The 26538-nt window shown below is 37.6% G+C and overlaps 2 protein-coding genes across 9 annotated transcripts in view; one reads left to right on the top strand and one right to left on the bottom strand.

Annotated features, from left to right (window-relative positions):
- VASH2 (vasohibin 2) overlaps window positions 1-3660 on the top strand; it is a 37043-nt gene extending 33383 nt beyond the window's left edge. For all 3 annotated transcript variants that reach the window (XM_059938294.1, XM_059938303.1, XM_059938285.1), the window contains one exon: window positions 787-3660. In XM_059938294.1, coding sequence (XP_059794277.1) covers window positions 787-859 — 73 coding nt within the window. In that variant the 3' untranslated portion in view covers window positions 860-3660. The remainder of the gene's footprint in view (window positions 1-786) is intronic.
- Window positions 3661-5111: 1451 nt separating this feature from the next.
- Window positions 5112-22758, bottom strand: ANGEL2 (angel homolog 2). 6 transcript variants are annotated; one of them, XR_009505683.1, is made up of 10 exons: window positions 22507-22758; window positions 20020-20345; window positions 14912-15168; window positions 13596-13665; window positions 11963-12384; window positions 10965-11091; window positions 10491-10548; window positions 8218-8381; window positions 7713-7820; window positions 6731-6818 (listed from the first exon to the last, which is right to left on the bottom strand). XR_009505683.1 is itself a non-coding variant. In XM_059938230.1 (9 exons), the coding sequence occupies exons 1-9, from the start codon at window positions 22563-22565 to the stop codon at window positions 6667-6669; spliced, it is 1635 nt and encodes a 544-aa protein (XP_059794213.1). In that variant the 5' UTR covers window positions 22566-22758; the 3' UTR covers window positions 5113-6666. The 6 variants fall into 6 exon arrangements, 5 of the variants coding, with proteins under 5 accessions (XP_059794254.1, XP_059794244.1, XP_059794213.1 ...); XM_059938230.1 differs by lacking the exon at window positions 7713-7820 and having other exon boundaries at window positions 5113-6818; XM_059938250.1 differs by lacking the exons at window positions 7713-7820; window positions 22507-22758 and adding an exon at window positions 22336-22398 and having other exon boundaries at window positions 5113-6818.
- Window positions 22759-26538: the final 3780 nt, after the last annotated feature.

The raw sequence follows: 26538 nt of genomic DNA, 5'->3' as shown, positions 1-26538 counted from the left end.
CCAGAGAAGGTGAGGAGGAGGCTCATTTTAAAAATGGAAAAAATTGTGAGATAAATCATGAGAACACTTAGGTATGATTTTATACTGGGAAGTCACCTAGGAAGTATCTTTAATGAAGACAGATGATGTGCTACTGAATGATTTCTTTCCCCACCTTGAAGTACTTTCTTACGACTTCCTATAAATGCTTGGGTGTACTGTCATATTGGAAAGTGCTTGAGAAAATGTATTTAGGGAAGAGAGGTGATTTGCCACTGAATGATTTTCCACATTGACCTGCTTTTACAGATGAATTCTAAAAGATTCATCCTGATTTTATACCCTCAATCCTGCAATAGTGACTGAGAATCTCCACAAGAACCTGAGTCACCTGAGACATTTTGTAGGTGCTGGGCTTCCCCAGGGCACCAACACGAGGCGGCCAAGGTTTCTAGGAGAATTTGGTTCAGATGTTCAGTTCTACTGTAGTCAGACTTTTTTAGACACTTGCAAGGTTTACAGAAACTAGGTTTCAGAAGTTACAGTGTGACCAAATTCAGGCTTAAAGTTGAACAAACTCATTCAGCAACCTGTAAATTTTTTTTTGAACTCTACATTGAAAGCCTATTAAAAGGTTCCTTAAAACCTATAAAGGTGGACTTCAGAAACAAGAGGTGGAGTTGGGAGCTAAGGCTGGTGTGTGTGTGTAAGGGGGGGGGGCAAATACCAAAAGGGTAGAGGTCCCTGACAATACTAAATGATCTTTCTGTATCCCTTCCCCTCTCGCCTACCGTCTTTTACCCTTAGGCCTGCACTGCCTGAAAAGAAGGTGGCTGATCTCAGCACTCTGAATGAAGTGGGCTATCAAATACGAATTTAGGCCAGCCGTACAGCCGGCAACAGGGCTTCTATGGTGCTTCTGTCTGCACTTTACCCAGCATCTTCAGGAGGAACTGCAACTATTTATTAAGAACTTGTGAATTTTATTTGTAAGGGTTCACTTGGAATAGACTCTGAGTGGGTGGTAACAATTTACTTTAAAAAAATTCACGAAGGGACAACCACGAAAAGGCTAAGTAATAAACCCCACTGGGGTCAGACTGTCTCCCTCACTCCAGATAGAAAGGATAAGACCATAACTGTAGTTTTATATTTTCCCATTTACCTACATTCTTTTGTTTTAAACAGCAGTAGTAAATGTTCATGAAACCCTCTCTCCCACTTTTGATATAGTAAGGTAACTCAATCAGTATTAATATCTTTTTCAGCAATAACAGCGGCAAAGATTGGTGTTTTTTTTTTTAAGCAGTCAATATTACCTCAGCATCTTGACATCAGATATGCAAATTTAATGGTGTTTTGTTTTTTTATATTCTATTTGTATTGTTTCCCCAATATTTTCCATGGGGATCTCCACAAGGTTTGGAATTTTTTTCCTGGTGCACACATGCGATGAAATTTAAGGTATTATATGCAAGTGTTTTACTAAAAAAGCACTGAAATTCTTCTGGCAATACGGGAAACCACTTTCAGGACCTTGGAGTTACTTCTTTCTTAAATCTTTCTTAAAGCATTCACTGACAACAGTTTTTGTTCTTTCAAAACAAAACAAGAAAAGCACGTTCAGAAGCTAGTCTATGTTCTGTCACTAACATTTAAACTTTGCAGAGTCCAGCAAAAAGCACACAGGGTCATGCACAGGGTCATGAACTGTTACACAAATTTAGCAGTATTGCAATTACCTCTGACAGTAACACACTCAGAAAGGCACAGGCCAGGAGTAGATCAGTAGGTCTTGAGAACCAGCTAACCTTGCTGATCCCATTTCACCTGATTTCGAAACTCTAAGTCAGGCCTCGATTCTGAAGGACCCACTGTTGTTAGAGATGTGTTCTGATGTCTTATATTAAGACCAAATACAACACGATGTGATTATTTTCCAGTACCTTGCTTTTAGGTACCACTTCATGATGCTTAGGAACTGGTATTGGAAAATACAATGAATTAGAGAAGCAGAACCTTTTTTTTTAATGGAAAAGTCTTCAGGTACAGTGTTACACCTTACAGTGTGATTTAGTCCACAGAGCACAGTACGAATATCCGGCCTGCATATGGTAGTTACAGTGTAACTTCTGGCTGCAGACCACACAGAATAACTCTAACAGCATACCAAGTCTCTATGTTATCAAGAGTACAGCTTACGTTTCATTTGTTTGATCAACCATGCCAACTCATGAGACCAAAAGGCATATTTAAGTGAAGTCTGCTAGTCAACAAAAGTGTTATTTCAGTCTCAGTGCTTCCCCCTCTGGTTTTCTTTGACTGAAGTGTACATCTCAATTAGATTAAAATACAGCCTAAGTTAAACATTCGGAACTTAACCACTTTCCTCAAGAATAGTACTATCAGTTAGCAGAGTTTAAAATGAGTTATCTTTAATCTTCACAAGATGAACCCATTTGCAGCCTCATGGCCACATGTATTTAGATGTTTGCAGTCGCCAGTGAATCATTTCATTCTCATTCTAAAACAATACTGACTTAGCTCTCTCTCTAGATGAAATACCATCATCTGTTTATCAATCTGAAAATATTATATCCAATAAGTAGACTACTTATAACATTGCAATCATTCTAAGAGCTTGGAATAGGATTTTCCAAGTATTAAGTACTGTCCAATCTAAAATATGGAATGCCAGTAGTTGCATAGCCTCTTGTTTCCCACAGAAAAGGGGAAAGGAATAGGAATACAACCTGTTTCTAATATGCTGATGTATAAGCCTTAAAACTGCCAACTGGCTTGATGATTCAATTAGTAACCTGATTTATTCCACACTCATTTCTTGATTTTAAGATTCATTTCCCCAAAGCAAGAGTTAGTCACAGAAACATGAAAATTAAAATGTTCTTGGTTGTTGTTATTCTATTTTTATTGCCTATAGAGTATGTTAATTTCTAAAAGATATGAGAAAGGCACCAAACTCCTACATTCTAGTGAAGTAATTTAATTGATAAGGCAAGAAAAAAAAAAAAGACATGATTTACCCCCTAGAACTGATTTTAAAACTGGCTATAATTCAAAAGATAAAAAACAAAACTATGAAGTGATCTGAAATCTAGTTTTTAAAGTTATTAATGCAAGAGAAATTTTATGCTTAAGCCATTATGGCAATACATGCAAAGTTTAAATGAATGACAGAAATTTTGATTCTAGACTACATGTTGTGCTGTTTTGAGTACACTTTATTTCAGAAAGTGATATTTAGTATTTTCTATATACTCTGAAATCATGAGCATTTCACTTTTTCTAAGTCAATTATTTCATAAGGATTTTATTAATAGATATTGGTAAATAGAACTTTGGAAATCTTAATTCAGTATTCTTACTATACCCGAGGCTTTTGTAAGCTATAGTTTTATGTACAACCTTGTACAGATTTTTTGACATGCAATTCAGAATCTTGTTTATTCTTTGGACTTTGTTCTGGCCGACACATTTTTTTTAAATCTTTTAAGAAAAACTGTGATTGTTTTAGTGGGTATTTTTCTAAGTAAATGAAAACTTGTATAATGGTATTTTAGAGAATGCCAGATAAGTGCATGTTTCAAGTTAATGTTTTTCTCATCACTTGTATGTTTATACACAGCATGGGACTTTAATAAAACCATCCTGGAAACTCAAGGATTGTTTTCCTTCTAAAAATATAAATGGTGTGATTTTTTTTCTTATTCCTCTTATTACATACTTGTCCTAGTAAACTAATTTATCACTCTCTCACCCTTGTTGTCGTCCACAATTTTCAGACTCTGTGTTAAACATCACTCTATTTTGGTGTATCTTAATTCACTTATATTTTGGTATCACCCTAAGTAATAAAGGCTGAAAAGGGTAATGAAACAGTTTAGAAGAGGCAACAAGTCAGTTACACAGCTTAGTACATCTACCACAAAATCTTCAGGCACAGATGTATTAGTACAATAATTTATTAGGTAACTCGTAGGGAAAAAGTGCAAATGACTTGACGTGAATGTTTCTCCAACCCCTTGAACTCTGGATCTTAGTTTTTTTATGAAAGCAAAGGGTTAAAAGCAGACAGCTGCTAAATTCCAAAAAAGATGATTTCAAACACACATACTGATAGCAAAAGCTACAGTAAAGCCAAAATTTCATTACTCCACAAAATATCCCTTTCTATTTAAAACTTAAATAGCATAGGGAATTCCCTGGAGGTCCAGGGGTTAGGACTCAGTGCTTTCACTGCCATGGCCCAGGTTCAATCCCTAGTCAGGGTTCAATCCCTGGTCAGGGAACTAAAAAAAAAAAACAAAAACAAAAAACCACACACACACACACACACACACACACCTGGACAGCATAGCGCTTGAGACTGGGAGATTTGGTTTCAGCAGTTAACCAAATTTAATTTAATTTTGGCAGATAAATACAAGGATCCAACAGAGTTATTAACTCTTCTGACCAAAAAAAGTAAAGACAAATGGACGTTAATTTTAGTGGAGCTTTTTTTTTTAATAAATTTATTTTATTTTTGGCTGCACTGGGTCTTCGTTGCTGCGCACAGGCTGTCTCTAGTTGCAGCAAGTGGGGGCTACTCTTCGTTGCAGTGCGCAGGCTTCTCATTGCAGTGGCTTCTCGTTGAGGAGCACGGGCTCTAGGCGCACAGGCTTCAGTAGTTGTGGCTCGCACGCTCAGTAGTTGTGGCACATGGGCCTAGGTGCTCCGCGGCATGTGGGATCTTCCCGGACCAGGGACTGAACCCATGTCCCCTGCATTGGCAAGTGGATTCTTAACCACTGCACTACCAGAGAAGTCCCTAGTGGAGCTTTAAAAAGCTATGATGTTACATGGACCCTTTGGCCTCCTGTACACAAAATAATACTTCATTCTATAAGCTAAAGTAGAAAGCAATTTTATGGATTAACTCTATTGAAGTGAAGCACATGAAAAGGGCCTAAAATCACAATATATTAATCAGGATACAAAAAATTAAATTTTCATAGAGGTTTTCAGGGATGTTTATCAACAATACCTATATATAAAGTTAGTTAATAAATTCACACAACACAAAGTAGTAATCAATGAATCTTCATTTTTCTTTCCCCAATACTAAAAGGGGATAAATATACTATGTGCTGTTATTATTTAATGATGACAATATCTGCTAATTAGAACATACAATTTTCTGAAAACTGTTACTGTGAAATGAAAAATCCTAGAACTATAGTTAATACTGTAAGAGAAAGTGAGATATTAAACAGTTAAAAGTACTTGCTTATCGCTATAATTTTTACTAGGCAAATCCTTGTAACCCACATGCCTTTTGGGGGTATTTATCTGGTTTATTTTTTAAAAATTGTAGTAAATACTTTAGTAGGAAAACATTTAAAGTCCAAGACTATAAAGTAGCTGCTGCTTTCCAATTTAAGATGAAGTATTCTATTAAGAAAACCCACTGTAAAAACTTGTATAATTCAGTATAATATAAAATTACTACTTAGTAAAAATGTACATAATTCTTTGATCCCAATGTCTAAAAAAGAGGAAATTTTCACTTACATTTAAAAATTTTTGATTCAAACACACAGAGCCAACTACAGGATTTTTTAGGCCTGCTCTTCACCACTTTATAAAAAAAAATCAGCATCATCTCACACTGCTGCATCATGATAAAACATTTTAGAAACAAAACCCCAACAGTTAAACCACAACAAAACAAAACAGTTAAAGTTACTACTTACAAGCATTAGGTCTCCAAGTTGATATCTCTCTAGAGTTTTGCTGGCTTCCTCTTATTTCTAAGGCAAAATAAAAATAACCTTATAGCTGCCACTTTGTTCCAAATATAAGTTTCCTAATAAAATAAATTTCTACAGGATTAGTTAAGTAAAATAAAATATCTTTCCCAATCCAGGGATCTTTTCTTGAAACTGAATAGAAAAAAAAAAATTACTAGGGAAACACAAGGCATAACCCCAATCTCTGCCTCTCCTAGGTATCCTGCAATGGTCTGACAGGATGGAAAGCGGGCTTGTGTAAAGCCCTTCATCCTACTAGTTATGGTGACCTATATTTCCCCAATAAAATGCAGGCATATTACATGGCTCAGGATAGTAATAAGATGGATTAAGCAATTTGTACAATTTTAAAAAGCATTACTGAGCCCCCTCAAAAACAAACTACAAGGGTTGGTTGGACACTTGTGAACCCGATGATTTCTGAGATGAACTACTTAGGACTCAACAAACATGATCCTCATGATGAAATCGGGCCTCTGCAAGGGAAATGAGTTGTGGTTTGTAAGAACTCAAAGATATTTTGGATCCACTGTAAAGCTTGCCAAAAACATGAAATTCTTTACTAAGAGGACTAAAGAAACTGCACTATATTTAAAAATCACTGTCAATTTTACTGGAATTTAGAATAAATATTTACAACTCTTTTACAATAAAGAGCGTTTAGATCTCACTTGTCAGGAAAATATTTTTTCATTATCAAAAAAAATTGTTGTAAACTTGTTTCTTCTGCTACCTGTTTCAAGCATTTAACATAACCTCTTCAGAAATTCCATAGCGTAAAAATAAGTAACATGCAAACTCTTAAGTACAACTTTACATTCTTTGAAAAAGAACATAAATGGGAAAGCACAGTATATATGTAATCAAAGAAGAGTCAGAGCTCAAGTCTGAATTTAGCCAATAAAGGCAGATGATCCGAAGAGTTATTTTCGTTTGGAAGTCCATTAACAGTCCATAAGTCTTGTTCTGTAAGAAGTGACAGTCTAGCTAGAAGTTTCAAGCCACCAACCAAAGCAACTTCGGCTCCTACATTAAAGAAACATATACATATTTAGTGAAACAACAGGTTACTGTAAATCATACAAATATTTTTTTTCCTTTAAAACAACGATATATAGCTTGACACCCTTCTGGAAGTCTAATATGAAACAGTTTTTAGAATATGGTTAAATTTTTATTGCGATATAACCTAATTATAATTCTCTAACAAACAGAAGTTTCAGATCCTTGTTTTTTTCTATTTCAGATTTTTTTTTCTATTTCAACTTCTGCAAATAATCTTTAGAAGAACATATCAATGCAACACATAAGATGTTAAGAATAATTTGAGATTGACAACTACCTAAGAAATTCACCCATCAACCTTTCTGTAGTTGTATAAAATCAGACAGACCAAGCCACATCTGAGTAGGACGTTTATGAGGTGACTGCAGAATAAATTAGTATAGTTTGGTCCCAGAGACTCAGTACCCATGGAAGTAGAGTAAAAGAGGATGTGCTCTTAATGTTAACATTAGCGATGCTGGTTCATGGCACACTTCCGCCACCTAGTGAGTGTTCTTCAGTATGACAACTACCAGAACCTTATTACAAATTCAAAGCAAGCTTATTTTGCGGAGTTGATCTAGCAGAGAGGAGTAAACCACCTCCTGAATGTTACTAGTAAGGTTATCCTTGTGAAGGAGAAAACAAACAAAGAGATGGGAAAAGAAAAGTAGCACTGAAAAAAGAAAAAGGAAAAGAAAAAAGGAGAAAATCGGGAAAAACAAAATAGCTGCCCACATTTAGGATTTTCAGTTTTCTGAATATATTTTTGACTTCCAGTTACTTTAAATGGCACTTTCTTCTCCATGTTAAGTCCCTTGATTAGCATTTAAAATCCTGTTTTCATTGACTCATACAAGAAGAGTGTGTTATCACCTTTGCTTTTTGAAAACACATGTATTATAGACTTCTCTTTCCAGGAAGAACCAATATTCCAGGCTCAACAGGACACAACTGTCAATTGTTGGCAGTACAAGCAAGGCCCTACAATGAAGGCAGCATACTTCAGTAAAATTTAAGTACAAAACTGTATGATGTTGCTGTCACAAGAAGAACATAAATGTATGGAGAGTAAAACCAAAGGGCACTATGAAAGATCTGTGCTCTACCTCAGAAGCTGACTGGGACGGGAGGGTAGAGCTGAGGATGTAATTCTTGGGTAGTAATTTGCTTTGAGGTGTTCCACTGCCTCCAACTTTTGCAGGTGATAAACTGATTTACTCAAATATATCACCAATCTGCCAAATATATTACCAATTTAAAAATATTTCTAATTTCTAAATCTAAACATCTAGATGTTTAGCTAGCTTTCTCAACTTCAGCCCTGAAGTTTTAGTTACTGTGTTCTCAAGCAGAATTTAAGATTACGTGCATTCTTTACCTGGCCGCCCAGCAACGCCTTCCTTTTCAGCAGAATAGAAAATATAATCCACAGTTATGGCACTTCGGGAATGACAGGTGGTCACTTCTGGAACTCCAGTGTCAGGAAAATAATGTGAATAAACAGATGACAAGCTGAAATGGTGCTGTAACTTTGAAGATAATCTAAATTGAAAAGAAAAAGTATTTCGCATCCATCAAGTTCTTCATGATTTTTATAATTCCTCCTATTTAAACCACTTTTTCACTTAATTTCCAGACAAAACCAGACATTAGGACAATCTTTATTTAAATAGACCATATCACAATTTTGCATTCCTTTATTCATGCAGTGATATCCAAAACCCATTAACAGAGCTGTGATACATGGGGTGGGGTGGGAGTGGGGAGCTCAATACTTAACCGACTAATGTGACTTTTTAAATTAATTATAACATATTTGAGAGCCTTCACTTGCGAATGAACACATATTCTTAAACAATTTATAAGTTTTTTGTTGTTTTTAAGAAGGAAAATTAAAGTGGCCTTTAGGAATGCTATTTAGAACTAACAGACTTCTGATGTCAGAGGGGTTATATTTTACCATGACTGTTCTTGGTATGGTATATGAGATAATTTTGTACTGCATCTGTTTTGTTTTTTTTTTTTTGGCTGCACTGCACAGCTTGTGGGATCTTAGTTCCCTGACCAGGGATTGAACCTGGGCCCTCTGAGAGCGTGGAGTCCTAACCACTGGACCGCCAGGGAATTCCCTCATTCTGTATCTTAAAACAGCTTCTATAATGGTTTACGTTTACCCCACACTACAAATACACATAATGTTATGGGTAAAATGTTTAAAAATCATTTCCTATTAACACATCATGAATTTTAAGGATCTTTTATGTCACAAAAGAAAACAAAGTTTTAAAAAACCTTTTTTTTTAATTCACCCAACAAACATTTACCAAGCATGTACTAAGTCCCAGGCACTATCTCATCTTATGTGCTGAGAATACACAAATAAAGATGTTGCTCTGCTTTTAAAGAGCTCATATGTCAATAAGCAAAGGTAATTGCTTCAAGATGCTCTACTTCCAAGTTTTAGCAACTTTTTATGTCTAAAGACTTACATTTACAATATTTTTAAATGTAAAATAGGTCTCCTGCAAATTGTTATCTTACTACCAACATTTCAGTTTACAGATATAAGCTATGCGTATAAACACACTGTATTTATATAGATACTTAAAAATATCTTTTCTTATACCCCATTTTGTTATAAAAAGATTTTAGAATTACTCAAAACTAAGTATTTGTTAGTAAGAGTAGCCTTTTTATTAATCTTACTCAGGGAAGTTTTTACTTTGAAAGTTTTAATCACAGATTTTTATATATTCTGTTTCAAAAATTCAAAAAAATTGCTTTCTTACTAATTCTTATATATGAGATATTTTCCCAAAACAAGATATACAAAATAAAATAAGACTGAGGAGAAAGCAGATAAAAAGAATGAGAGGTGGTCCCGAAATTTAAATGTTAAACGAAAGTCAAAGCTATAAAAGAGCCACAATATGAAACAATCAAGACATTTCAAGAATCTCCCAAGAGACAAGATTTAAGTCTCCATCCTGTTGTATTAATATACATCTGTTTCTCAACCACAGCCCTAAACATTCATGATTCTTTAATAAAAAGAAATCCAGGCATCTTCACCCAGCTACCTTTGATGACCTTCTCCTGTAGTTTAAGAGTTACGTATAAATAATTGTCTTTTCTACAGACATATTCTTTTTTTGGATCAATTCTCCTATAGATTTGTTTCAAGATCCAGTAAGTCAAAGGGGGCTAAAGGTCCTCTTGAAATCTGAAAGATATTTTTCTGTGATCTTGACCTTTGTTTAAATATGTAATAGCAATAAATTTCAAAGATAATAAATTTACTAGCCTGTTCAGGTCCATGGACAAGCTGCTTCTATAAACAGCACTGCTTAAGCACTTACTATATGTCAAACACTGAGTTTTACATGCTTTGTCTCATCTAATCTTCACAACAACCCAAATTATAGATAAAGAAACTGAACCTTAGAGATGTTAAATTTCTTGCTCAAAAATCACACAGCTAAAAAGGAGCAAAGTCAAGGTTGGAACTCAGGTCTATTTGACTTAAGAGCCAGCATTCTTCACCAGCATAAAATATCATCAACTTCATTTTTCATCCAAGTGATTTTTGAGACATGATTTCTTTACTCAACTAAAGTCAGCAAATGTCTATTGTTGCTTTCCAAAACTCACTTTTCAGCTGTTACTAGGACCTCTGTTTTGTCCAGCTGTGTTTGTGTCAGATCACTGTCTGTAAGAACAAAGAGAAATATATTAATACTATCAATGTATTGTTTTGTTCTAGCTTGCCTTAGTATAGTCCTTTTACTCTAGGAACAATATTTAAGACATATCTAATTTAGATAGATGCCTAGTTAAATGGTTCATTCTGGTATCTATGTTTTGATGATCTCCAGAATTAGCAAAAATAAAACACAAACATTTCCAAAGCAACATGCAAGTAATTCATGCAAAGATAATTTTGGAAGCTGAATTTTAAAAAGGTAAATTTAGAGCTCTTAAAAAAAAAAGAATAAGCAAACAACTATATGCTTTTATATATGAATATTCATCCCTGAGATGTTATCCCTTTAAAAATTTAGTTCTATGTCTTCAAATGGAACACTATTATCAAGAAGACTGCCAAAATGTATTGCAAACACTTACCTGTCTTTTCTACTTTTGGTACCTGCTGTACCTCATACACACAGTTCTGTGAGATACCTAGGTTTGGGGGCCAAATTGGAATAGATAAAATTCTTTGTCCCCGTGAAGATTGTTCCTGGCCAGATACCTAAACAAAATTTCAACAGGTATCTTAGGTGAATAGATTTTAGATAGTTTGTGTACTGAAAAGTTTATTTCTTAGATAAAAGGGAATCCAAGAATGGTAAATATTACCCTTTATTCATTACATTGATTATTTGTGCTTATAAAATCTTGTTCAAATACAGTTCAGAAAGCACTTATTATTTACATGTAAATGGCAATCTTTTCCTATGTATGTTTTTGTCTAATTTGGAAATCTAAACGATCTATAGTTTTGGACTAATACTGCTCCTCCTTTTTTACTACCTGCAATATATTTCCTGTTACATAAAATACTGAGATCGATCAACTCTTACAAAATTTTAAACTATCATTCAAAACTCAGTGGTGGAGAGTTTATTTTGGTTAAATATACCAAAGATGAAATGATCTAAAGTAAGCAAAAGAAAGTACAATGAAAATAAAAACATGGGCTAAATTACACTCAGCTAAAGAATTAAAATATTTATCATATAATAAATAAATACTAAATTACTGTTTTGCCAACTATATTGCCCACATCCAGCATTCAAAATTCTATTCTGCCACCTTGTAAGTAGTTCCTTATTTATGCAGTACTCATGTCTGTCAATGCTTTTATTTTTCTTCTCCTCCCCCATTCTGAATTTTCTACTGCCTGTCAATTCCTCCAAGCAGAATGTTGCCACAAATAGATGGAAAAGGTGAAATTCAATCAAGTAACTACTTATCTGTAGCTGTAGATCATCATCACAGGTTGGTAAAGTGAGGGTACTGACTCATCAAGGTTTTCAAACAGCCCTGTGATGACTATCCTCCCTTTACAATGAAGAGAGAGACTAAGTCCACCTCCTAATAATGAGGAAGCGAGCACGTACCTTTCCTATGGCAAGTCCTTCATAATTCAATTTCCCTTCCTTTATAAAACTATAGAGTGGAGAACCAGGAACAGAATTAAAGTCACCACACATAACAATGGGGCAGAAGCTGCCATCTTTCTGATGGGCAACACTGGAAATCTCTGCCAGAAGCATTGCCAACTGGGTCAGTTTAATATCACCTCGCCTTGGGTTATACAACAGATGTGTGTTAGCCACACAGATCGCAGGGGAGGCAGCACTTGGGATTTTGGGCTGCAAGAGTAACACTAATCCAACATTGTCTCTGTCCAGTAGAGGAACATCACGGCGGTAGAATTCCACTGGGTTCACTGATAAGAGGGAAAATTTGGAATGTTTGAAGCAAATGGCACAGCCATCAGGTTTCCTTCCTGTCCGCATCTTGTATTCACAGTGATAACCTAGAGGAAAGAAAAAACTTTTAAACGAAGATGGCTGGTTTTTTATATATATAAGTATTAGAAGAACTGTGTTTTGCCACACACACAAAAAATTATATATATGGCAAAACATAGTTCTCCTAATTTTTTGAACAATGTTTACCAAAGTGTATTCTGCAAAACATTAGTAATGTAGGATGTTAGTAAGTGTTAGAATCAAAAAAGTCTGAGACTGGGTCAAATAGATTTTTTTACTGGCAGACTTCAGGGTTACATACGTGTACATTATCACATTCTCATTTCCATCCTAACAAAAGTCAGAGTCATGACAAAGACAGTGAGGCCTTATAGTAATCTGCCCCCTCACCCCCCAACCCCATATCTCTCACCTTTTTGACTCTAATTCTTCCCCGCTTGCTCCACTCCACACACAGCAGCTTTACTTGCCTTAAGGCACTCCAACCTCAGAGCCTTTCCTTTGCTATCTCCACTACCTGGAAAGCTCTAGCCATGGCTTGTTCCTTCATCTCCTTCATCTTTACTCAAACGTTACCTTCTCTGATCATTTTGTTTAAAACTGAAACCTGACCCATTTGCTTTTCTCCAGAAAACTACCATTACCTAAGGCACTATTTACTTGTTTGTTCAGTTTATTCTTGAGATATTCTAGATATACACTAGAATGTATGCTCCCCAAGGGCAGAGACTGTTGCCTGTTTTGCTCACCGCTGTATCCCCACTGCCTAGAACAGTGCATGGTGTATAGTAGGCACTCAAAAAATATCAATATTTGCTGCTTGAATGAATGCAAAGTAGGCAGCATTTCTCAAACAGACAACCTGTTTCTAGAGGTATTCACTCACTAAACAGATTTTCAGCTTCTATCCATTACACACGGTGGACACTGGTATTATATGATGATGAACTAGACACGACGGTCCCTGATCTCACGGAACTCAGAATCTTAGGGCTCTGGGAGTAGGCAAAGCAACTCCTGGAAACGAAGCTATTAAGAGATTCTTGCATACCTTTCCATCCAAATTAAAATTATGTATTAACACAAAAGGTCCCATTTGATATACCTCAATCTTTTCCTGACCTTTTGAAATGCATATTTAGTTTTTTCAAAATTAAGATTTTTGGTCCAAATACACCACACATCTTTGTTATTAGCAAGTTATACTTTAACAACCCATTAAGTAAATCTGGCTAAAGTAAAAGTTACACTGTACCCAATGATTCCAAACTTGGCCTTATCTCTGTTCCATAATGATCTTCTTGCACTTCTTGCAAACAAAGTACCTTAAAAGAAAAAAAATGGCTTGAATTAAAACAAAAAAATGCAAATATGAATTTTCTGGTGCTTTTGTCTTTAAAAATAGGTTTCTAAAATTCTAAAAACCTGATGAAAGCTGAAATAAAAAAGTTGTTTTTCTTGTAATGTATAGATCTAACAAATTAATGTCTCCAAATTTGATCAGTCCCCAAAACCCTGACCTTTAATCACATGAAGCCCTCTTATTATCGAAAACTGGTATTTACCAAAGGAAATATTTATAATTTATATGTTGGAATATTTTTCCTGAATTTACATGTTCATTAGTACTAAATCCTTCTAGTCCTTTTTTTTTTTTTAATTTATTTCATTTTATTTATTTTTGGCTGCACTGGGTCTTCATTGCTGCATGCAGGCTTCTCTCTAATTGTGGCAAGTAGGGGCTACTCTTCGTTGTGGTGCACGGGCTTATTGCTGTGGCTTCTTTTGTTGTGGAGCATGGGCTCTAGGTGTGCAGGCTTCTGTAGTTGTGGCACATGGGCTCAGTAGTTGTGGCATGTGGTCTCAGTAGTTGTGGCTCGCGGGCTCTAGAGCGCAGGCTCAGCAGTTGTGGCGCACGGGCTCTAGAGCGCAGGCTCAGTAGTTGTGGCCACGGACTTAAGTTGCTCCGCGGCATGTGGGATCTTCCCGGACCAGGGCTCGAACCCGTGTCTCCTGCATTGGCAGGCAGATTCTTAATCCATTGGCAGGCAGATTCGCCACCAGGGAAGCCCCTAGGACTTTCTTAAGAGATAATTTTTTGAACGCTATCATCTAAATAAATTTTTGCATGAATTATTTAAATTTTGAATCAAAGGAAATATTTACTGAATACTTAATATGGTGCCAGTCCCTGTCTCAAAACTGATCGACACTTAAAACTTTTTGGATCTTATTTGAAACATTATATAATTATTTATATCAACAACCATTAGCAAGTTATTCCTCCAAAGTTATGATACCTTGTTAAAAACTGTTCCATCACTATATTTATTTATTATTTATTTATTTATTTTTGGGCCACGCTGTGGCTTGTGGGATCTTAGTTCCCCGACCAGGCGCTCGGCAGTGAAAGTGCAGAGTCCTAACCACTGGACCGCCAGGGTATTCCCTCATCACTATATTTAATGTCTTCCCTTCTTACCCTACAAACAAAAGGGATAAAACCATTTAGTTCAGAAATGAATCCAACTCTTCCTTATGTGAAGAATTTTGATGATATTTTGTACTTACGTCTGCATCAAAGTGTTTAATTTCTTTCAGAATATTGGGAAACCTAAAACTCCAGTGTAATACTGGCCGCCGGCAGTGTTTATAAAGGTGTGAATTGTCTTCCAATAAATCTTGAGAAAGTATATTATAGGACATCACTGAAAAGTCAAACTTGTTCTCACTGTCTTCACATATGGGGTCATCATTTTTGTCTCCTAGGATCTTCGTTTCTTCTTTGTTATGGTTACATACGTCTTCCCAATGCCGTTTTATTGTGCCTGTTAAAATATATTAGATAAAATACAAAGAATTAATAAAAAATGGGATCATATTTTTCCTGTATATAAGTATTTTCTTGCCTTTTAAACATTCCTATAGGCAATGAATAGCATGATTTCCCCTAGGCAATGGCAATGTAGTACTTAATAACTAGAAGTTGTCATCAAGTTGATTACAAAGGCAGTAAAATGATACACTGACTGACCAAGAGGTACAAAACAGTTTAAAAGGGTCTAGCAAGTCATTTTGGAGGCTGAGAGTGTGTGTTAATAAAACTGACTATATTGGGGTCACGGTTTCCCACTTCCCCATGGTTACGAAGTGGCTCTGCCACAGACATGCTCAGCAACTTCATAACCATGATAATATATTTGTATGTCACAGCTGGCCTTTCAATAAGGTGATTTCACATTGTATTTTATCACCTATTAGGATGACAAGATCATCAAATGCTTAACTAAGTTCCAGAAACAATTCATCTGAGAAATCTGGTTTAGACATGAATGAAGGGTATATAATGACAATAAATGGAAGCAGTATTTACTGGAAGAATGCAAACAAAATAAGCAAAAGAAATATTTTTAATGCACACCAAAGCAAAAGTTAAATGTAACACAGCTACAGAATGCTAGTAAATGATAATGCCTGACTGACAAACTTAGCATGCAGCAACCAGGAATGTGTGATAGTTTATATTCTGCAAAGACACCAAGTACCCTGATAAAGTGACGAGAAGAGGATCAAATAGCATGAGATTTTGCAATTATAGGCAGTCTTTGACTTAGAAATGAGGACTGGGCTTCCCTGGTGGCGCAGTGGTTTAGAATCTGCCTGCCGATGCAGGGGACACGGGTTCGAGCCCTGTTCTGGGAAGATCCCACATGCCACGGAGCGACTAGTCCCGTGAGCCACAACTACTGAGCCTGCGCGTCTGGAGCCTGTGCTCCGCAACGAGAGAGGCCGCGACAGTGAGAGGCCCGCGCACAGCGATGAAGAGTGGCCCCCGCTCGCCGCAACTGGAGAAAGCCCTCGCACAGAAACGAAGACCAAACGCAGCCATAAATAAATAAATAAATAAAATTAAAAAAAAAAAAAAAAAAAAAGAAATGAGGACTAAAAATAAATATATATATATATGTGTATCACTATAGATACAGACACACACCACTAAGTATATATGTTTATATATATGTATATATACAGAGACACACACACACCCCCTTTGATCTTGTCTTCCTCACCCCACCATTAAAGAGGATACTCTTACTGCCATGGAAGCCATGAAAAAAAAAATGTGGAACATTTTAGAGAATCTATAAGCTCAAAAGAAGGGGAAAACAAGAAATGGGATGAACTTGGGAAACAAAAAGATTTGAAGATGGACTTTTGAGCATGATTAGATGATATGAAAAAAATCTGAGCCCTAGAATATCTCCCTTTTCCTGCAAGAAGGTTTTCACTTCACTGGATGACAATCCCTAAAATTTCACCAATTAAAAATTAAATTGAAGAAAAATATTTTATATATGGGGGAAAAAAGACTAAAGGGAAACATACCCCTGTTTTTAAGAGTAATTGTCTCTGAGAGGAAGGACTGTGGTAGATTTTTCCAAATCTTCTACAATGACGGTATATTTACAGTCAGAATATCAACACACTCTAGTGGGGAGGGGGAACTGGTTGAGGGCAGTCAAAAGGTACAAGCCTCCAGTTATAAGATGAATAAATACTAGGGATGTGATGTACAACATAATCAATGTATGAGCACTGCAGTGTGTTCTATAGGAAAACTGTTAAGAGAGTAAATCCTAAGCGTCCTCATCACAGGGAAGAATATTTCTTTACTTTTGTGTCTCTGTGTAATGACAGATGTTCACAAAACTTATTGTGATAATCATTTCATGATGTATGTAAGTCAAATCATTATGCTGTACACCTTAAGCTTATACAGGGCTGGTATGTCAATTATATCTCAATAAAACTGGAAGAAAAAAAGTGTCAGTACACTCTATAAAAATGCCAATGAAGTAAAAATTTTAAAATATACTCTGGTAAATTGACTTTAATCAGGTTTCTTCCCTCAAAATCTAAATGCTGATATCTGCTGCACTGAGGGAATAGGAATTTTGACGAGAGGACAGAAGAGGAAGGTAATTTTTATGAATAGTGAGTTCTGGGTGGAACAGGGGAGTTGGAATTATGATACCATGAAGGTACTAGGAGCCTGAGGAGAAAGGTTAAGAAAAAATGGTGGAAGGAAAGAAAACCAAACTAAACAAAAGCGTTCAACTATTACATAATTTAGCCTAGAGCTTGTCCTATGCCCAGGAAAGAGAAGGCAACTATCCCCTTCCTTATCCTTCACTGAAAATGGAGAATCCTACACCTAAAGGCCAGAACTAAAGCAAATTATACTGACTCCACACAACTACCCTGAGATTTTATAACATAGCTTCTATGAGGAAAACAGAACTGATTCTTAAGAACTGATTATCTAGAACACAATTCATTTATAAACTTGGGTCTGTCTATGGTTTTAGCCACAAATCATTAAGTCTTTATATGTATACGAGATGGAAAGGGCTCTAGTCATACAAACAAAATGTAAGCTACCATCACAAGCTTACAGCACTACCCTGATGGCACCACTGCATTAAAATATGAAAGATGAAAGTCTAAAAAAATCATTCATACTTTCTTGTAGAATATGTATATGTAAAGGCATATAAAAGCATTAAGATTTGTATAGTCCTGGCAATTAAGAGTTTGTAACCAAGCCTTTTTGCAATTCCATTTGTTAAACAACTGAGACCATCAGATTATCAAATTAATACAGTGGCTTTCAGACTTCTACAGCTTGTATAACCCTTTGGCATTACTTTTCATGTCATGACCATCAGTCCCTGGTACGTTGGGACAGGTGCTGGGATGATGGGGTAAACACATTTTATCCTGACCACATTTGCTTTTAATAAACATACAGAAATGTGTTTGAATGCTTGGGCTCCCTGGAAGACAATTTGAAAACTACTGAGAGAGTGGATAGTCTTTGGCCTTCACATACTTCACAACATAAATTCACACTACAAAAGCTTATATACCTTCCATGTCAGGAGCAACAAGGTGATCACAGCAGAGAAGACAGATGAATCAAAGAAAGTAAGCAATAGGCCTGATCGGGTTTTTAGGGCGCCTAATTAAAAGGTCATAATTGTGTCACACAAATCCTTCAAATACCACTTTAAAGTGATAGGCAAGTTAGCAATGCTGTTCTCTTGATTGAAAAGTAGTATTAGTGAAATATCAGAAGTCACAAATATGGCTTAACGAAGAGCATTTTCCTTAGTCACAATACCTAGGAAGAACGGACATATAAAGAGTCAGGTTGCAAAGTTTATCAGTCTGTCAATGTAATTCCCCATCCATTAAAGGGAAAACAACAACAACCAGGATTTTCTGAGTACCTACTATGAAGCCAACAGTGTGTTAGGCACTTTGACATATCTCACTTCATGCCTCCACAGGCTTTCAAAGTAGGCATTATTTTACACTAGGAAACCAAGGAGCAGAGAGGTTCAGTGACCTGTCCAAACCCACACAATTAGTGGTGGAGCAGAATGAGAACAGAGAGCGGTTCCTAAGCCCATGCTTGTGTCACTACACCACCGCTCCATCTGAGAGCACACCTGCTTTATCACAAAAGGCTAAACAGAAGAGTGTGCCGTCCTGATGAACAATGAATGCGTGAACGAGAAGCTATCTCATGTCATCATACAGCCCTAGATTTATAAACTATGCGTTGTCCTTAGGAACCTAATTTTAATGTCTCTAAATACACCTTTTAATCATTCAAACAAAGCTTTGTTTATAAACACATGTGGTGGTTAAGTGCTATACAAATAGATTTTCACTTTTGAGTGCTTAGAATTTCTACTTAAATGTGTAGTAGAAGTTCGACTTGAAAGAGCACTAACTAATCTAGCTCTGACTTCCAGGTGAGACACCGTGAATGCCATCCTTTGACAAACTTAGATCAGCTTCCTACACATTAACACTCACACAGCCTATTTTCATTTCTTCAGAGGAATGATCTGCACTGAAAACCACAGCTCAGTAAGAAAGACAATTCCAAATTTACTTAGACAACTCATGTATACTTTGGAGGTAGGGCTGGGCTGGCAGCACAGAGAGCCTAGTGAATTGTTTAGAGTAAAAAGAATATGAGAAAAATAGAAATAATCAAGATATCTAGAAAAAATTGTCTCAAAGTTGAATAAGATGTGGTTAAAAGATAAAACTTCCCACAGACTCTCGAGATGTCTACAGACCCCAGTATGAGAAATATAAATTTAATAAGCTAAAATCTGATTCTGTAAGAAAATAGCTTTCATTTATGATTGTTTCTATTTAAGGAAATTCTTTTGTCTTATATAATAAAGCTAACATTAAAATGAAAACATGATTTTTTTTTAATAGCTCTGTGGACTCCCAAGCATACATCCACCAATTTCTAAGAAGTCTAAGGACCTTTGTTTCAAAAACACTGAATTTGAAAATTATTCTTAAATTAAACTTAATGTTTTAATCTAGTCCTCCATTGTTTTCCAACTTTAGTCTATATGTAGAGTCACTTCTATTTTTACTGCCAGAAATACACAATTAATTGAAGATTTCTTTTTAAAAGTCTTAATTTTAAAAAAGAATTTCCTTTTTCGTAACAGAAAACTACTGGCTAAAAATAAACACCAACACCTCTAAAACCTGCAGGTTTTCTTAAGAATTAAATATGAAAGTTTCAATTACTCTATGGCTTATGTCTATTTCTGCACCAGGATAAATGTCACCTTTACCTTGGTGTTTTCTTCGTTTTGATGAAGGCTCATCTCCCTCAGAGTTCATGATGTAACTAGAGAGATGAATCAAAGATGTCTGGCTCAGGTTGTCAGGTCTCCAGTTCCAGTACTGAAACTGAGTTCTAGACTCAAACAAACAAGGTGGTCTCCAATTTAGTGAAAAATGCCTACTACTGAAATATGGGTAAGGAGCACGAGAATAATGTCCAGGCCACCTCATACAACTAGAAATATGTCTGTTCCAGCAACACCTTTGCAGATTCTCCCACGGTGCAGTCCAGTCTCTGCCCAGACTCTTCTGGTGATAGGGTAACATGGGGTATCTAAAAGAAATAAATACACTCCTTGAGGCACCACTTTTTGTTCAGCACAAAATCTAAATGTTTCCTCAAGGGAAGGCAATGTCTAATATTTGAAATCTGACTTCTAAATCTGTGAAGGATGGGGGGAAAAGCAGCCATTACTTAACTACTAGTGGCAATATCTCAATACTCTCCCTAAAAAACTATGAATGGTATTCTAAACACTTAACATAGAATCCACCAACCTCCCAAAACACCAGATACACTTCTAAAAGTCCACACAATTCAACTGTGTTGAATCAATCACCAAACTGTATTCAGAGTAGCTTTCTAGCATCTAATAAAACTCTTAAGGACAAATAAAATCCACAGCAAACATAATACTTAAATCAAATATAGAACACATAAGGTGACTACAATTAAAGTGAATCTCTCCAACCTGGGTTTGGAGTAAAAACATGTTTCTGAACATGTTTTTTATACCAAGGTTATATTTTCCAAACATCTTTATAGCTAACAAAACAAAAGCCTATCACTAAAAGTACCTCTCTTGCTAATCAGTAGATAGATAATTTATTGTCCCATGCTACTCCCTTTTTTTTTCTTTTAATTTAAAGCACGCTTCTCCTTGAGGGAAATGAAAGAGAATTACTTACTAGAAATTCACCAACACTCCAAACCCAACAGCATCAATTATCTGATACCAATTATATGATAGGTTATAGCGTGAAAAATGTCTCCAAAGTAGTGTTATTATTATTTTGAATAGATATATCGCTCTCAGGCTCTCTTAAGAAACAACGCAACTCAAGCACCACCTTCTTTCTACTACACTATTCTGGCAAAATGCTAGGATTCTGAGAAAAACTTCTATCCTTTCCTCCAGAATTCATTAAAGGTACATTTCCAAGATAGTGTCAATAATGTCCACTTTTATCACCAAAAGAATTTTGCTTAAATTGTATTTAACTGTTATTTGACTTTTATATATTTGTTTCATTTTAACAGCATTTAAATGTTTAACTGTTACATAAATTTATCGAGCAGTTTACACATTTTCAAACTGTTCTCTAAACTCAATGTAATTGTAAATCTTTAAAGGCATGACAAGGGTAGTGTATCCTGCTTTGTGACAACTCTGAAAGCCATAGAGATTTGGGGCTTGCCCGTACATTTTCTATCCCAATAAGCTACCGTATTGAAATATAATACTTGTACTACAAAACATTCTCTGTATCTGTAGTTACTTATACAGACTTTTTTTTCCTCTTAGAATGATGAGCTCCTTCACTGCCAGAGCCTTCTTATTCATTTTAATCTGGGTCTCTTCCCAAGTGCCTAGCACAGTGCCTGACACACAGCTGGTACTCAGGAAACACTGTTGAACTGAACTGTCAAGTCCCAAGACTACAGGAGTTAAAACCAGATCCCCACAACTTATGTAAAAACTAACAGAGTGCTGTGTTTCCCACGTGTGGTACACCAATCGGTTTCGCGTGGTACACATTTAAACTTAAAATTTTTTTATATCTAAGTATCCATTTCAAAATGTATTAGGAAAAAAAATCAGTATACCAAACCCAAGATCTCACGGATACTGCTTAGGGAGACGGTAACGTGTGCAGCACCTATTGGAGTGCTTTTTTAAAAAGTGAGTCAATTTCAAGAAAAATAGCCAGTAAGTAATACAGATGTGGAACGAGAATTTGGTAATAATCGTAAAGGTTGGGATCTCAGTGACTAAAGTTCGAGAGGCACCAACACAGCAACAAACCAGCCCCTCCCTGCAGACCGGCAGCTCCCGGAAGGGGCTGCAGGGTTTGGGAAGGAGGCTGGGGACCCGGAGGCTCAGGCTGGCTCGGAGGTTTGGGTTGGGGGAAAAGGGCCGGGACTCTGAGGCCAACCTGGTCCGGAAAGCACGAACCCGGCCCATGGCCGACGCGCTCCGCGCCCGGGCCCCGGACCCCGGACCCCGTGGGCCGAGCGCCCTCCGGCTGCGCGCCGGGTTTACCTATCCCTCAGGGTCTCCAGAGGTCCGTCCTGACGGTACCGCGGCCCGGGCCCTCTTCCTCGTCCAACCCCCACTCCCCACCCCGCCCCGCCCCGCCCCGGTTAACCCTGGCCGCCCGCCCCCAGGCCGCCCGCCCCTCCCTCCTCCCTCCCGCCACCCAGCCCTACTGACCTGCCTCTCCCCACCGCACAGCGGCCGTAGCCCCTCCTCACACAGCGCCACGCTTCCATTTTCCCCCTCTGCGAGCGTCCAATTCCCAGGCCCCGGGCTCAACCTCAACCGCTACAGCCGATTTGGCGGCGTAGAGCACCAAAGGTTCCCCATCACTAGACGTCGGGCCTCTCGGCCGGGCTGCAAAGCATGCTGGGAGGTTCAGTCTTGCCCGCCGCCAAGTCCCCATCTTGCGCCGCGTAAGTTACTGAGTTGCCTCTACGCCAAATTCTGTTCAAGAAGCATGCGCAGAGCGTGTGAAGCAGGGGCAGCCATTTCTGAACAGGGCAAAACACCCGACTTACGTCTTAAAGAAACAGAGGAAATAAACTAAGAGCTGAGCAGCTTTATTAAGGCTTGTGGGAGGGTTCACTGCAGTTACTGTTAAAAAGAAAAAAAAAAATTAGTGTATTTATATAATGTCCTTGGGAATTTCCAAAGGTGGATGCCCAAAGTGGGGAAATGCCGTTCTCTGAGTTCTGATAGAATTGTGGTACCACGGGTTTTTTTCAATTAATTTTGTGGGAACACGGCCGCAGAGCTCACTTTTGAACGTACGTGTGTGTCGTCTGTGTCCATCGCTATCAAATTTAGTTTAGGACTCTAGATTATTGGAAAACATTACTTAAGTGGAGAGCCCCTTCAAGAGACACACAGAGAGAGAGAGAGAGAACTGAGGAAGAACAAAGTGGAGGGGGGAAAGGAATAGTGGAAAGCCTGATGACCGCTTTTATAGGCTGTTTGGGAGAGTAGTGGAGCGGTTTCTTGGGAAGGCTTTTTTTTTCCCCTCACTTGTGTTAATAAGAAAATCAGATGCATTTGAAAAACACTTTTTCCCTCCGTATACATATAGTTGATTTCCGTTATTTGTGGTAGTTATGTTCTATAAGGTTGATACCAGCCAGGGTTTCTTGGCCTTCTCCCAATCAATAGAAATTGATAAGAGGCCAGATAAGGAATTCAGGCAAGGCTTTATTGGGGCCCCTGCTGCAGTAAGGGGGAGCGAAAACAAGTAACAGTTTCCCTTGTTTGCTCCCCAAGGTCAGTGGTGACCTGGTTCCTTTTGTGGGGTGAGGGTGGGAATCTGTGCAGTGGTCGGGCTGGAGGGGCTTAGGTTGTTTACCCACCCCTTTGGTGGTGTTGAGTGCAGCATGCATGTGCAGTACACCTTTTTTGCTCCCCGTTCTTCAGAAGTGGTGGTTGGGTTTTTTCGGTCTTTTTGTATCATGTCCATAATTTGCCCCAACTGCTCAAGCACGCACGCAGTTATTATTAGTCCTTTAGAGTTTCTTTGTATTTTGTTGCTCAAGGAGATGTTTGTCCAGGTGCAAGCACGGCAGCAAAGTGTCCCAGGTCCCAGCCTGTCTCAAAGTTACTGCCAACACTGAATTAATAACTACTGAACCATTGCTCCTAAGGTAAATACAGTTAGGTTCCCCCAAGCCACTGGTAACATTTTAGTCACTGAATCAATACATAACCTTGTTCTATATGTGTTTGTTTAAAGACACTTTATTTACTATATATTTTTGATTCAGTAACATTGAATTCATGACCAATAGCACTAATTCATACCTGAGTGAAGCATATATAACGCATGTATTTTCTCCATAAGGCACATCAAGGACTCTAGGAACAATAGACCGCATTTCAGCACTACCTTTGGGGGCCATTTAAAAAATATTTTATTTTATTTCTTTTATTTTATTTCATTTCATTTCATTTTCTTGGCTGCACCCCACAGCTGTGGGATCTTAGTTCCTGAACCAGGGATTGAACCCAGGCCCTGGCAGTGAAAATGTGGAGTCCTAACTACTGTACCACCAGGGAATTACCTGGGGGCCATTTTAAACAAGAAAATCTCTAAGAAAAAAGGCACAAAAATGTGAAAAGTGTGGCACTAAATAGACCGTGAAGAGGACACTTGTTTATGATGTGAGAGCTGAAACAAGAAGGCAGCACTTTGCTTCCCTAGACCTCTCCTGGGAACATGCACGTTAGGCAACCAAATTTTTTGCCACTCTGCACATGTCCATGAATGACTGCAAAAGCACTGCAAATATTGATGGTGGACAAATGATTGTCCACCACTAAGGGGGTGGACAGACCACCTAAGCCACCCCTCTGGCCCGAGCCCTGGACCCACCCCTACCCTTACCCTGTATAAGGAACCAGCTTGCCCCCCTACTCAGGGAACAAGCAAGGGAACCTGTTACTTGTTTTTGCTTGTTTTGCTTGTTTTTCCCTCGTGCTGCAGCAGGAGCCCCAATAAAGCCTTGCCTTGAATTTCTTGTCTGGCCTCTTATCAATTTCTATTGATTAGGGAGGCCCAAAACCCTGGTGGGTAACAGTATGATTTTACTTTGTTTTTTGAGAATCATCCTATAACAGTTTTGCAGTTCCCACTGAGATGCCCAATGTATTCATCTGACAAACAGTTGAACTTCACCACCAGAGAAGTACACCTCATGGATTGCTAAATCCAGGTACTTCTTTTCTTGCTCCCAGAGGTGAATCTGAAGCACAATAGAATTCTTTAGGTCTTTGTTTTCCTCACGTAAATTTTCTCCTCCACTAATTTTTGGGGGCTTATATGTGGCCAATAAATTATTTCCCCTTCATGGCAGCAAGGATCAGGAATTTGGTTGTATGGTCTGACCATTGGTGGACTCTGTAAAAGGACTAATGATTTATAGAGATCTATTTTCTTTTTTTTTTTTTTTTAATTTTTATTTATTTATTTATGGCTGTGTTGGGTCTTCGTTTCTGTGCAAGGGCTTTCTCTAGTTGCGGCAAGTGGGGGCCACTCTTCATCGCGGTGCGCGGGCCTCTCACTATTGCGGCCTCTCTTGTTGCGGAGCACAGGCTCCAGACGCGCAGGCTCAGTAATTGTGGCTCACGGGCCTAGTCACTCCGCGGCATGTGGGATCTTCCCAGACCAGGGCTCGAACCCGTGTCCCCTGCATTGGCAGGCAGATTCTCAACCACTGCGCCACCAGGGAAGCCCTAGAGATCTATTTTCTGTTGGGTGAGAGACAACAGAGAATCTGGTTTGTTGGTTTTGTTTGTTTTTCTATTTGTCTATTTTCAGTTCAAGAATTCTGTGTCTACTGGGAAGAATAACTCTTTGATATCTAGACTAGTGAATTTTTATGTTTTACGTTTCTATATTTACTCTTGACCCATGGCTGAAATTGTAAAATCAAAGCCATAAACTCTCCATATGCCTGTGTGTCTATGTGTCTGTTATTTCCAAAGGACTTTACCTCTCATTTTGTGAGTATGAGATGTCTTACATCTGGATGGTACTAATAAATTAAATTATAAAGTTTATTAAAGGAGCTCTGTTCTGATTGGTTTATGAAGGTAAATAAACACATATAAATTTAGCTTCTAAAATTATCTGAAAACAAAGACATAGAAATACTTTAATGTGATATGCTTAAAAGAAAAATATATTAGTCTTACAGAAACTAACTCAGAAATGTTTTAAGAATCCAAGTTCAAATAATTAAGGTCAATCTCTAGTGAACAGGTGATTTCTTTTTTGAAACAGTTTAATGGTAATAAGAAATGGGTGGGGTGAGACACTGATTGATATCTCAAAATACCATTCCATCATAATTGCATAGATAGCCAGGGGCTGAGGCAGTGAAGAAGAATGGTCAGGAATGCCTCAGCATTCAAGGTTTCAGAGATTGATCTGCTGCTAAGGGGACTGCTTAAAAGCTTAGGAACTTGAATCAGTTGGACGGAGGTGTGAGTAGATAATAGGCAATAAGTGTGAGTTAAACCTCTCCCAGAGGCCCTGATGTTTGAAAGAAAAGGGAAGTGCTTCAGAGTCCACATTCTCTGATATGAGGACTCTCAAGAATTCATTGCCCACTGGGAAGGAGAACAGCTGTTTAATAACTGGACGGGTGAGTTTCTGTATTTCTGTGTTTACTCTTGAACCATGGAAGTTGTTCTTGCTGCCAAAAACTAAAGTAGGTA

The sequence above is a fragment of the Balaenoptera ricei genome, chromosome 1, assembly GCF_028023285.1.
Source record: "Balaenoptera ricei isolate mBalRic1 chromosome 1, mBalRic1.hap2, whole genome shotgun sequence".
In the NCBI taxonomy this organism is placed as follows: domain Eukaryota; kingdom Metazoa; phylum Chordata; class Mammalia; order Artiodactyla; family Balaenopteridae; genus Balaenoptera; species Balaenoptera ricei.
The sequence above is the reverse complement of the archived record's forward strand: the minus strand, read 5'-3'. Positions and strand labels throughout refer to the sequence as shown.

Bases quoted from the DNA above. Each gene is read 5' to 3' on its own strand.
- ANGEL2 (XM_059938230.1), bottom strand. From the start codon at position 22,565: ATGGAAGCGTGGCGCTGTGTGAGGAGGGGCTACGGCCGCTGTGCGGTG. The intron at 15,169-20,019 runs GTAAAGGTGACA...ATATTTTAACAG, and splicing joins AAAACGAAGAAAACACCAAG to GCACAATAAAACGGCATTGG. The intron at 10,549-10,964 runs GTAAGTGTTTGC...TTGTTCTTACAG, and splicing joins ACCAAAAGTAGAAAAGACAG to ACAGTGATCTGACACAAACA.